The 12,361-nt window shown below is 38.3% G+C and overlaps 1 protein-coding gene across 1 annotated transcript in view; it reads left to right on the top strand.

The window, feature by feature from the left end:
• Positions 1-11,883, top strand: part of Btg4 (BTG anti-proliferation factor 4) — a 45,891-nt gene extending 34,008 nt beyond the window's left edge. Inside the window, exons 3-6 of the mRNA XM_042682711.1 lie at positions 8,071-8,253; positions 8,961-9,095; positions 9,655-9,853; positions 11,629-11,883. Of these exons, the coding sequence (XP_042538645.1) occupies positions 8,081-8,253; positions 8,961-9,095; positions 9,655-9,853; positions 11,629-11,883 (762 nt within the window). The 5' untranslated portion in view covers positions 8,071-8,080. The remainder of the gene's footprint in view (positions 1-8,070; positions 8,254-8,960; positions 9,096-9,654; positions 9,854-11,628) is intronic.
• The last annotated feature ends 478 nt before the right edge of the window (positions 11,884-12,361 follow it).

The raw sequence follows: 12,361 nt of genomic DNA, 5'->3' as shown, positions 1-12,361 counted from the left end.
TCTTAATTAGCTTCTTGCTTATATTTATTGATTAATCAATACTGTTGCTTTTAGTAAAAAATGTTAATTTATCTTTTAGCTACATCAGAAACATTCTAACATATCAGGCTTCACAAATTCAAGTGGCTGTAATTCTTGTTAGGGCTTCTGAACTAGAAGCAAATGGTCGCTTATTTTCCATCTTTAGAGAACAGTCTCAAAGTGTGGAGGGATAAACAATTTGTATGCCTAGATAATTAGTTATGATAGTTAAATCACTTTAATCCTATTAACACTCTATAAGACAGTAATATATGAGTTGTTCATTTATATTATTAATGCGTCAGTGAAACACTGTATTACATCACATATAAATATTTTGAGTATAAAGATTGTTAGGTTAGTAAGGGCTTCAGGAATCCTGACTACTAGTGGAAGCTTCACTGTTACCAGCATTTAGCAAAAAGGATAAGGAAAATTGCCCAAGATTGGGACAAAGAGAAGGCTGCATGAAAAACATGGGATTGAAGAGTCTAGAAGAAAAAGTGTGACAAAGATGAAGAATTGATATTCTTCATAGCAGAGCAATTTATGAAAAAAAAAAAACAGAAAATTCATGTTGTTAGTAACGTACATAGCCAAGTAGATGCGATGAGCATGTCTCCATTGGAGACATGAGGTTAGAGAGGCCCGCAACTAGGGGATAGAACTTGTAGAACCCTCAGTGTTCATCCAGGGAGTTTTAATCTCATTTTTCTGATGTGTGCAATGTGTTGGTGGTTTTATGGAGGATAAAGCAACATAGATTAGAAGCAGAGGAAGAGGAGACTGAAAATCAGTTTAGGAAAGTATTTTTAATAAATCTAGGTATGAAGTGATGTGATGAAAGAAATATGAGATGAAAAAGAGAGACTCTGTGAAGGAAATTGTACCAGAGCTGGTGAAGGGTTACAGTGAAGAGACTTAACTTCTAGTTTGCAATGACAAGTAAAGGGATCAAGGGGTATAAATGTAGCCAGAGGATAATTATGATGCGTTTAAGTCTAGACGTGTCTAGTTCTTGGTTATAGAAGAGGATGGTGGTGGTGGTAGAGTTAGATATCTGAAGCTGGAGCTCTGGAAAGAAGCCAGAACTGGAGAGAGAGACTTAGCCGTGGTCTTAAAGTGATAGTTGAAGTTTTCTTCACAGGAGGTACAGTGACTTATTCTTCATCAACCTGTGCCATTTTGCCCTTCCTGTCACCCCTACCTCCTGGGTAAAATGTTCCTTAGTGTCTTAATCCTTCCTCCATCCTAACTTCTTTTATATTTAATATATTTACTCTACAGTTAACATCTTTCATTAGTAAAAAAATACTATTCTGCTATACTTTCATTGTACTTTGAATTCATCATTTAATTATAATAGTATAGAGTACTGATATATCTATCAATATACATTTATTATATTAGTGTAGTGTGCTATACATATAAACATATTACTAACTTGAAATTTGAAAATTTGTTTTGACAATTAATGTAACTTTCTTCAAATTTGGTTTGAACTTAATGGGGCTGAGTTTATGTACAAGTCATAGAATCAATTCATTGTTTTATAAAATGGCTACTTGCTTACTGCTACCAAAAAATATACTCTCCTTTACAGACATGGATTTTAGCTAAAGAAGAAATCAAATAGAGCTGATCATAAAGTAATTATTACACTGGAAGTCTAGCAACTTTAATGTTCAATTTAGATATCTTCAAATTAATTTGATAAAGTCAGCGTACGAAAGGTATTTCTGTATGCTTATCCGCATAGTAAAAGATATCCACAATAGTAAAGATATGGAATTACCTAGGTGCTCATGAGTAGATGAAAGATGAAATAGATGAGTAGATGAAATAAATATGGTATATCTACACAATGGAGATTGATTAAGCCATAAAGAAATCATATCACCTCAGGCATGGTGACTCACACTCTCACCTATAATCCCAGCTACTTGGGAGGTAGTGATGAGGAAGGTGGCAGTTTGAGGACAGGTAGAGCAAAAAGTGAGACCCCTATCAGGTGAGTATAGTGGTACACATGCCTTAAAGGAATAAATGTCTAATTGTGGGGATTTTAGACATTATACAAAGACAGTGGGAGAGATGCTCTTTGTCTTTCAAATTTAAGCATTTTCTCTTCTAAGTTAAATACAAGGTTGGCTTATGCTGGCCCAGGTTGAATATTAAAATGCCCTTTCAATGAAAATAACTGCCTGGATGTTTAGTGGCCAATGAAAATTTAGTATTTAACTCTCTCAGCGAATGATTGGTCTTTTTATACTGGCTTTCCACTGAGCTCTTTAATCATTTCAATGCTAAAGTTATTCTTGTCAGTGCATCTAGCTTTTCTCCATGGAGATGAAGTCTTGGGGACTTTTCTCCTTTCTATCTCAGCCTCCAACCTAGTATAAGATGGCAGGTGCACCCCACTGTGCCCAGCTATGAGCAGAGAAGGGGATCTCATAAACTTTTCTGCATGTATTGATCTTGAATGTTGACCTTCTTGATTTCAGCCTTCCAAGTAGCCACTAACACCTGGCTTAAGAATCCCATTTCTTGAAGTGTGTATTGTAACTATCACTGGTAGATACATCTGGTTTCCTTCTCTAGATTATAATATGCCTCTGGAAAGGAAAATTTGTGTGTTTCTGTTTTACCATCTCAATACCTTGAAGTGTTTAATGTGTACTAGGTGATCTGTGAGAAATCAATGAATGAATGTTAATTAAACAGAAAGGATTGCTGGATGCTGGTGGGTCATACCTATAATTCTAGCTACTCAGGAGGCTGAGATCTGAGTTTGAAGCCAGTTCTGGTAGAAAAGTCTGTGAGACTCTTATCTCTAATTAACTACCAAAAAAAAAAAAAAAAAAAAGCACAGACCCAGAGTTCAAACACTAGAACCAGCACCAGGCAACAAATTTTAAAAAAATCAACCAGAATGGTAGTTATTATTAGTGTAGAGGAGGCGGTTTAGATCAGATACTTGAAATCATCAACATGTAACTAAAGGAAGTCTTGTGTGATGTTTACTTTCTATTTGGTTGTTCTTTCCTGAAATCTAAGTACATTGTTATTCTACTATTCCATTTATACCACCAAAGGCCTGCTTGGGCCTGTTGCAAAAAATAATACTAAGAGAGGGTGCAAAGCCTCATCAGTTAATGTACTTAAGGAACTTCAAATGCTATGGAACAATATGTCATCTGGGAAGATGTAGTGATGAAGGAATTATTAAACACCTTGATACAATTAATTTCTTAATGTAAATGCAAATGCTAATAGCCTCAAGGGAAAAATTTGTGTATTTGCTAATATATATGTTGCCTTTAACTCAGAAGCAAATTTTTGTGTGTGTATGCTGGTCTTGGGGTTTGAATTCAGGGCCTGGGCACTGTCCCTGAGTTTCTGTGCTTTGAGCCACAGTGCCATTTCTAGCTTTTTGCTAGTTGGAGATAAGAGTCTCATGGACTTTTCTGCCCAGGTTGGCTTTGAACCACAATCCTCATATCTCAGCCTTCTGAGTAGCCAGGATTACAGTCATGAGCAACTCACAGCAAGTTTTATTTCAGTAATATGCAGCAAATTGTCTTGGTTCTCAGTTTTGTCAGTTCTAACATAATATGTTTTTGCAAAAGATACATCAGCAAAAGATGAACATAAATGATCCAATTTTATCATCATAATCTCTTTGAAATTTAAGGCATTATTGAGTAATCAAATATATAAAATATAATTTAAAATCTCCTTGATAGCTAAGCAACATCTGTCTAAGTGATTTTTTTAAATTTAATTTAATTTAATTTGTGAACATACTGTACAGAGGGGTTACAATTACATGGGCAGGATAATGCGTACATTTCTTACCAAGCATTGCAGCCTCCTCCTTTGGTTTACCCTTCACATCCCTTCCCAGCCTCCCCCCTCCCCCCCAATCCCAATCCTTCTGCTTCCCCCCCCCCCTTCCTTCCCCCCACCCCCCCGCACCGACGTTGTAAAGCTCGTTTTGGACATGACAACTTGTACTTTTCATTGTTGCAACAGGTCCACCTGTATCCTTAAACAACTGGTTTTTCCCCATCTCCTCCACAAGTTATACTGACATCAAATATAGTGAAAGCAGGGGTTATACTGTGGTCCATACAAAGCAACAAAGAGATAATCTTATAAATGCTTACAACCAGTGAGAAAGCTTTTTTAAAAAAAATCTTGATGCCCAGGTTGTACTCATTACCAATTTAATCAGAATGTCAGGAGCTGAGAGGTGATTCCAAGTGTAACAGTTTGGGAACCTCTGCAGTGTAGTATGGGAAGGGGAAACATGAACAGCTGAAATAAAATACTCTGGAGGCAGAAGAGGTTAAGGTCTGAGTGTCACTTTTATTTTCGTATGTCTGGGCATACAGTATACATTTTAGAATACTTACTGGATTGATCTAAACTTAGGCAAACATTAAATTGTTGTTTGTAGAGATCAAAATGCTCAGCCATCCATTTTAATAGTCCTTAACATTTGCTATTTCTCATACATCTCAAAAATCAAAGCTATTATAATGGCCTGGACAGCCTCTAGTATCTATATCTCATCTCAGTTTATCACTGTTCAGAGTTTAGTGATCACATCACTTCACCTCTAGTTGGGAGCTATCTAGATCCACATTCTACAATCAGTAGTCATGAGGTGTTTATTCCAGCCTGCAAGTGAATAAGCCAGCTCCCAAATCCTATTTTAGGATCTATTTCCTTGTATAGAACATTCCAGGTACCAGCTGCCTTAGACTAGGTTCCTTACAACCGACTCTGAGAAGGTAGTTGCATATGGAGAGTTTATTGCGGAGTGGTCTGGAGAGTACACAATGAGGAACACACAACTGGGTCAGGAGAGAGGTTATTAGTGACTAAGTGGCAACAGAGGCCATGGCCTACGTATGGGAAGCTGTCGGGATGGTGTAATGGCTCTTCAGAGTTGCTGCAAGTTGAGACAGAGGGACCAGCTCTTATATTCTAACATTGGCTTCAATGGCCTTGGAAAATGGGAATAACTTCAGGTGAGACAGTTCCTTAGGCCAACAGTTTCTGAGCCATAAGCATCTGATATTTTTGGCTGTTGGAGGATGATTGTATTTGACTTGAAGGAGTTCCATAGGAACTAGGATTGTTCAAACTGACTCCCTTGAGTTAACAGGGACTCATCATGTTGGCTTATATATCTTTTGACACGATCCATTGTGGGTTTTTTTTTCTACTGCTGTTGTTGTCTTCTCTTTTTTTCTTTATCTTTTTAGGCAGTGTTTCACTATGTAGCACAGGCTAGCCTCAAACTCAAGATCTTCCAGCCACTCCCTGCTGAGTGCTCATTTGTCAGGTACTCTATCCTTTTTCACTCTAATAATGTTTTTGAATCGTGTCTCAAACTTATGCTCAGGCTGACAAGGACATCAATCCTCTTATGCTTCCTATTTTAGCTGGGATGACAGGTATGGGGCACGATGCTCAGCTTTTGTTGGTTAACGTGAGCTCTCCCTAACTTTTTGCCTAGTATGGCCTTGAACTACAACTCTCCAAGTCTCTGTTTCCCAAGTAGCTAGGATTATACGCAGGAGCCACTGTGCCTGGATAAAGACTTTTTTTTTTCTCTTTTTAAATGGGAAATGTAGAGACCACAAAATGAGTGGTAGATTTGGTTCTAGGCCTTTTCAGTGGGCACCTGAGGCTGATTCCTATAATACTGAGTATCCTGAGTCAAGGTAGTGACAGTTCCACGCTGGTCTGTAGTAGTGGAGCACCTGAGCATTATGTGGAAGTCTGCCCCTTTCCCTCCAGGACACCATGCAATTTGAAAGAGGATTGCTGAAGCTCACCCTGATGTGAGTCACCAGCTAGAGGTAGGGGTGGGGAGAGAGAGGGAAAAGAGAGGGAAAGAGAGGGGAGAAGACTCAGAAGGCTGAACAGCTAGTATTCAAAACATCACACGCAGAGGAGGATTAGATACCCTCTAATACCATACCCTGTACAGTTCCAGAGGGACAATCTAGGCTGCTTACGTAGAAAATCGAAGAGGTGGACTTGGCTGCACAGAGGAAGGAAGAACTGACCAGTATTTAGAGCTTTTTATAAAAGAAAAGGGTTTCCTTGAGAGTGAATTCTTTCTCGCTATTGAAGAAAATGAGTGACCACTAATTATGAGTGGTAAAAACTTACATATGTCAGTGTGGGGGCTTTTACATTTTAATAGGTATTAGAATCATGTAGGGCAATTGTTAAATTCTGATTATCATGCCTTCCCTTCAGCAGACCTGGGGTAAGGCAAAAATCTACATTGTGAGCAAGCAATCCAAGCAGCAACTGACTCATCCTTGGGAAACTAATGAGACTAAATTCAGATCTTGTCCATTTATTCTACAAACAATTTAGTAAAGAATGTGTGTGGTCAGGCTGGAAATGAGGGTTAGCGGTAGAGTGCTTGCCTTGTATGCATGAAATCCTGGGTTTGATTCCTCAGTACCACATAGACAGAAAAAGCCGGAAGTGGTGCTGTGACTTCAGTGGTAGAATGCCAGCCTTGAGCATAAGAAGCTCAGGGACAGTGCCCAGGCTCTGAGTTCAAGCCCTGGGACTGGCAAAAAAATAAATGTGTGTGGTCAATATAAGGACCATAATTTGTTAAAGACCCAAGACAAAGCTATGTTGATTTATTTAATGATCTTTAAGAAGTTGTACAAAGGGGTACCATTCAGCAAAGCAGTTTATCAATACAAAGCATCTTGATCAGTGTTAGTGTTACCCCTTATTATATAGAGTTAAATGATAAATGGGGAGGGTATTAGGATGTTGAAGGAGAATGTCACATTCCTAACTCTTATGTCATTAAAGATAAAATGTTAACAGAAAAATAGAAGATACAAATCCAGTTTGAAAGTCTTAAAACACTTAAAAAAAAAAAAGCAAACGCTACTTAATAGGGGCTTGAGGCCCTCAGTTCAAACCCAAATAGTGTCAGAAAGAAAGAAAGGAAGAGAGAGAGAGAGAGAGAGAGAGAGAGAGAGAGAGAGAGAGAGAGAGAGAGAGAGAGAGAAGGGGGAAGAAAAGAAAAAAAAAGAAAAAGAAAAAGACAATGTAGTAGAAAACAATAGATCTGGGCTGGGAAGGTGGCTCAGTGGTAGAGCGCTTGCCTTGCATGCATGAGGCCCTGGGTTCGATTCCTCAGCACCACATAAGCAAAAAAAGAAAAAAAGCCGGAAGTGGCACTGTGGCTCAAGTGGTAGAGCGCTAGCGTTGAGCTGAAGAGCTGAGGGACAGCACCCAGGCCCAGAGTTCAGGCCCCACAGTCGGACCCCAAAAAAGAAAAGAAAACAATAGATCTTATGTGAGGTGATGATTTCTAACTTGTATTTGCCATTCTCCATTCGCCAAAGAGCAATTTGATGCAATCATGGAAACGCTCTGAGCTTACCCTAATGGGTAACACCTGTGTAACACTCACTACCAATCAGCCTTTAGGGCCTAGGCATATATAAACTGCAGCCTAACCTTCACAAAACAGGTGTGGGCTAAAGTTGGTAACACAAGAGAGTGTGTGCTGGTTATCTAACTGGCCCACTTTTTGTTGTATCTAAGATTTTGTTGGCAGTATAGTACCTGTTTGCTTAATCTTCAAGTGTGCACCTTTAGCAAGCCACATTTTCAAACTGCTGTCACCTGAAATGTTTTACGTTTTGTAAGTATGTTTTTAAAAAGCGTTGGTTCATGTAATTTATAGCCCCACATTAAGATCTTTGATACTTAAGTTGCATAATGATATTTCATGAAAGCGTTGTTTTTAAAATACATTTTTTTCTTTATAGATGGGCGAGGGGAGGAATTGCTATTCTCAGCTGTTTTGTTGACAGTGTTTATGTGCTTGTTTAGTTCACTAAGAAGTTATTTCTGGCAAATGATTTGCTTTAAATTTAAGGCATATAAGACTACCAATGGCAATTTTATATTGATAATAAATTAAACCCTTGTTTCTTTGTGGCTTTTTTTTCTTGCTTTTAAAGGCTTTGGGTCCCTTCATAGACTATGAATCATGAGAGATGAAATTGCCACAGCAGTTTTCTTTGTCACAAGACTGGTGAAAAAACATGAAAAATTGAGTAAACAGCAAATGGAGGTTTTTGCAGAGAAGCTGATGACAGTGTTGTTTGAAAAATACAGAGGCCACTGGTATCCTGGATGCCCTTCTAAAGGGCAAGCGTTCAGGTGAGAGCTGGCACGTGAGGGGATAATGGACAGGAATCCATAAGCAATAACACCTGCGAGGAAAATGCAATGATTTTGTTGTCTGTATACAAGTAATGCAAGTTTTATGGGCTCTCGTTCATTTGTTTGAATATGGACTTGAATGAAAGAGATGTGGTAAATGACAATAGACTTTATGTGAGGTAGATTAGACAGTTTTTAACTTGTGTTTGCCAAGAAAGATACGTTGAACATCTGTGATTTAAGCATACAATACTCATTCTGAGTCATTCTATGAAAAGTTGGATGTTTCAGTCCCACTTTTTCTATCTTTCTTTTTTTTTTTTTTTTTGGTCTGTCATGGGGCTTGAACTGTGTGGGCTTGGGCACTCTCCCTGTGCTCTTCAGCTCAAGGCGAGCGCTCTACCACTTGAGCCACAGCGCCACTTCTGGTTTTCTAGTGGTTTATTGGAGATAAGAGTTTCACCGACTTTCCTGCCCGGGTTGGCTTTGAACCGTAATCCTCAGATCTCAGCCTCCTGAGTAGCTAGGATTACAGGCGTGAGCCACCACCGCTCGGCTTCAGTCCCACTTTTAAGGATGGAGAAAGTGGGGGAAAGATAGGAGCAAAGAGGGAATTGTGGTATTGAATAGTATACCCACAATATGATTTTCCAGCTCTGGAACCATTATCATGTCTTCATTTACTTTCCTTTTCTACTCCCAAGGTGTATCAGGATAAATAATCCAAATAAAGAGCCCCTTTTAGAAAGAGCATGTGCTGAGAGTAACGTGAGTTTTTCTCACCTGGGACTTCCTAAGGAGATGACCATATGGGTGGATCCCTTTGAAGTATGCTGTAGGTGAGTAATCTCATAGTTTATGTGCTCCTAAAAACTTTAAGGTTATTTAACCTGTTCTCTATAGCTTTGTGAAAGATGATGCTCCTCAGAACAAGGACACTGCTGGTTAAGATTTTTCCATGGTGGTCACTCAGACCTCTATTAGGAGTGAATGGAGAGGCAAGTGCAAAGACTTTTGCAGAGTATTTCCAATGTGACTTTAATCACTGCAACTTGTTGCAAACTTGCAGACAAACTTCTAAGTACTGTAGGCAATATCAGGATGGAAGAAGGGTTTTCTACTGTGAGGGACAATTCAGTCTACTAGTTGAACCAAAAGTAACTGTTCTTCCCCTTTTTTTAGAATAATCCACCAAAACAGCGCTTACAGAATATCTTTACTAATTATAGCCATGTGGTAGCTGCAGGTCATAGTATCCTTTGATTTGTTTTTATTCTTGATCTATCCCATTTAATTTTTTTCTTAAAATTTAACGTATTGTTTCAGAGAAGATTAGAGATAAAATTGGCGCGAAGTTTTGAATCCTTAATGACTCTTTTTTTTTTTTTTCCTACTTAGGTATGGTGAGAAAAACCATCCCTTTACGATTGCTTCTTTTAAAGGCAGATGGGAGAAATGGGAACTGTCTCAAAAAATCAGTTATGCTGTTAATAGAGCCACATTAGATTACTCCTCTGGCACTTCCTCTGATGAAGAAGGTTGTAGCAGGGAACCTCAGGCCATTCCTAAAGTCATCAACCCCAAGAGCATCTATCAGGTCAAGTGGTTCTCTATATATCTTTTCCATTCTAATTATAAAAAAGATGTGCTCACTGTGGGAAAAAAAAATCACACACACACACACACACACACACACACACACACACACAAACATGGGAAAGAATGAAACAAACCAGGCGCCAGTGGCTCATGCCTGTAATCCTAGCTACTCAGGAGGCTGAGATCTGAGGATCATGGTTCAAAGCCAGGCTGGGCAGGAAAGTTTGTGAGACTCTTATCTCCAGTTAACCACCAGAAAACTGGAAGTGGCGCTGTGGTTGAAGTGGTAGAGTGCTCGCTTTGAGCTGAAGAGCTCAGGGACAGTGTCCAGGCCCAGAGTTCAAGCCCCATGACCGACAAAAAAAATGAACAAAAACAAAACAAAAACAAGAATGAAACTAAAAAAATGAAAAAACCCTCATGATTATATTTTGCAAAATCTTTTCTGTGCCACAACCATATTCATAGAATCTTACATGATTTTTTTTTCCCACAGCATTTTAAACACACAGGTTTATGTCTAAAATTCCTTCAGATTAAATAATATGATTAGCGTTTTTTTTCTTTTTTCTTTTTTTTTTTTTTTTTGGTTGCTTGATGTCAGTTTGAGACATGGTATCCTTATATAGCCCAGTTGAGCCTTGAACACACAAGCCTGCTGCCTCACAGGCTTTTTATACTTCAGAAGGTATTTTAATCCCTTGTTGTATTACTGTCTAATATTTTCCTCCACTCCCCTCCTTCCTTCCCTCCCTCACTTCTTTCTTTCCACTCTTCCATTTATTTATTTATTTGTTTGTTTGTTTGTTTGTCAGTCGTGGGGCCTGAACCCTAGGCCTCTGTGCACTGTCCCTCAGCAGTTCAGCTCAAGGCTAGCCCTCTACCACTTGAGCCACAGTGCCACTTTTGGCTTTTTCTGCTTATGTGGTGCTGAGGAATCGAACCCAGGGCCTCATGCATGCAAGGCAAGCACTTTACCACTGAGCCACCTTCCCAGCACCCCCCCTTTTTTTTGTGAGGAGCAGTACTGGGACTTGAGCTCAGGGTGTGTGCCTCTTGCTCAGCTGTGTTGTTCATGATTGGCCCTCAATCACTTGAGCCGCAACTCTAGTTCAGTTTCTAAAATATACATACAAACAAATATACATACAAACAAATACACATATGTATAAAACTGTCAAATATTTGTTCTTTATTTTTAGACTTAGCCTTTTCCATCTAGTGATCAGGTCTGTAGTAGCTTAATTCTTTTTATAGCAGTGTCTTTTCAAAGTGTCTGTATCAGTCATATGGCTTATTTACAATGAATCTTTAGGGATCTTGACCTTTAGAGATCAGGATTAAGCAGTTTTGAATTTGGCTGGCAAGGGTCAGGAGGGAGTTGGGTAGGGGGAAAATGCAAGAATACACATGCATTTGAAATAAAGGTGTTTTGTTTTTCATTTTAGTTGAAGAATTAGTTTTACTTTAAGTTAAAAGCAACTTCATTTAAATTTAAGGCACATAAAATGCTGCCAAGTTTTCCAAAGAGAGTTTTTTCCTTTCATTTCTATTAATTTGTACTCCTTGTGCTTTTGAAAGTCTTCGGATGTGTGGATTCATAGTAATTTCATATTTTATTAGCACATATTCTTGTAAAATGTCATTGTGATATGTCCATGCAATTTCCATATATGCATATATTTTTATGTCTCTAGGTTTATATTTAGTAGTTAGAGCTAGATATTAGTTCTGGATTCATCATATTTTCTCTATTTCTGTTTTTTTTTTTAGGTTGAAATCTTCAAACAGCCCTTCCAACCTTCATTCTTCATCCCCTATAGAAAGAGAATGGTGGGTGGCAGTTTGGGCCTCATAGCCAATGCTTATCATGCTGCCCATAGGAACCCTAAGGGTTATAGGCCTGCTGCAATGCACAGGGTAGACAGGTACCACTGGGTCAACAGAAATGATAATAATAATGGTGTGGTGGGACATGCAGTGGAGCAGGTTAGAGGAGAAGCTCTGTTTGCCCTAAAACAAAAATAAGTACAAGGTTGAGAGGACCGTGAAATAGAGAAAAAATGAACAACAATAGGATAAGAATGCAAATAGTCCTCCCACACAGGTCACAACTGTTTTTAGTTGTACTTTTAACTTCCATACTTTTATATAAAGTTTATGTGACACTACTGTATTGCCTGGCAAGATAACAGAATGGAAATATTAACTTGTGATAAATTCATTGAATTATGAAAAGTAATAGTTTAAATAAACGCATTGTGCTTTTAATACCTTCCTAGATCTTTTTTTTTTTTTTTTGCAAGAAAGTTACAAAAGTTTATTTCTTCATTAGCCATTGTTTTTAAAGTAGATTTTCATATAGGGAAGGCTGATATTGATACTCTATTATTCTAGCTTCAACTTTGTTGCCTGGCTTCTATATTTATAAATTCTTTTTGTGAAAATTACCTTTTTTCTGGTTAATTGGAGATGAAAGTCTCATATACTTTTTTGTCCCAGCTAG

Source organism: Dipodomys spectabilis, unplaced genomic scaffold (assembly GCF_019054845.1).
Source record: "Dipodomys spectabilis isolate Male_0828 unplaced genomic scaffold, ASM1905484v1 ptg000076l, whole genome shotgun sequence".
Taxonomy (NCBI): Eukaryota; Metazoa; Chordata; class Mammalia; order Rodentia; family Heteromyidae; genus Dipodomys; species Dipodomys spectabilis.
This window is presented reverse-complemented; position numbering and strand designations above follow the sequence as displayed.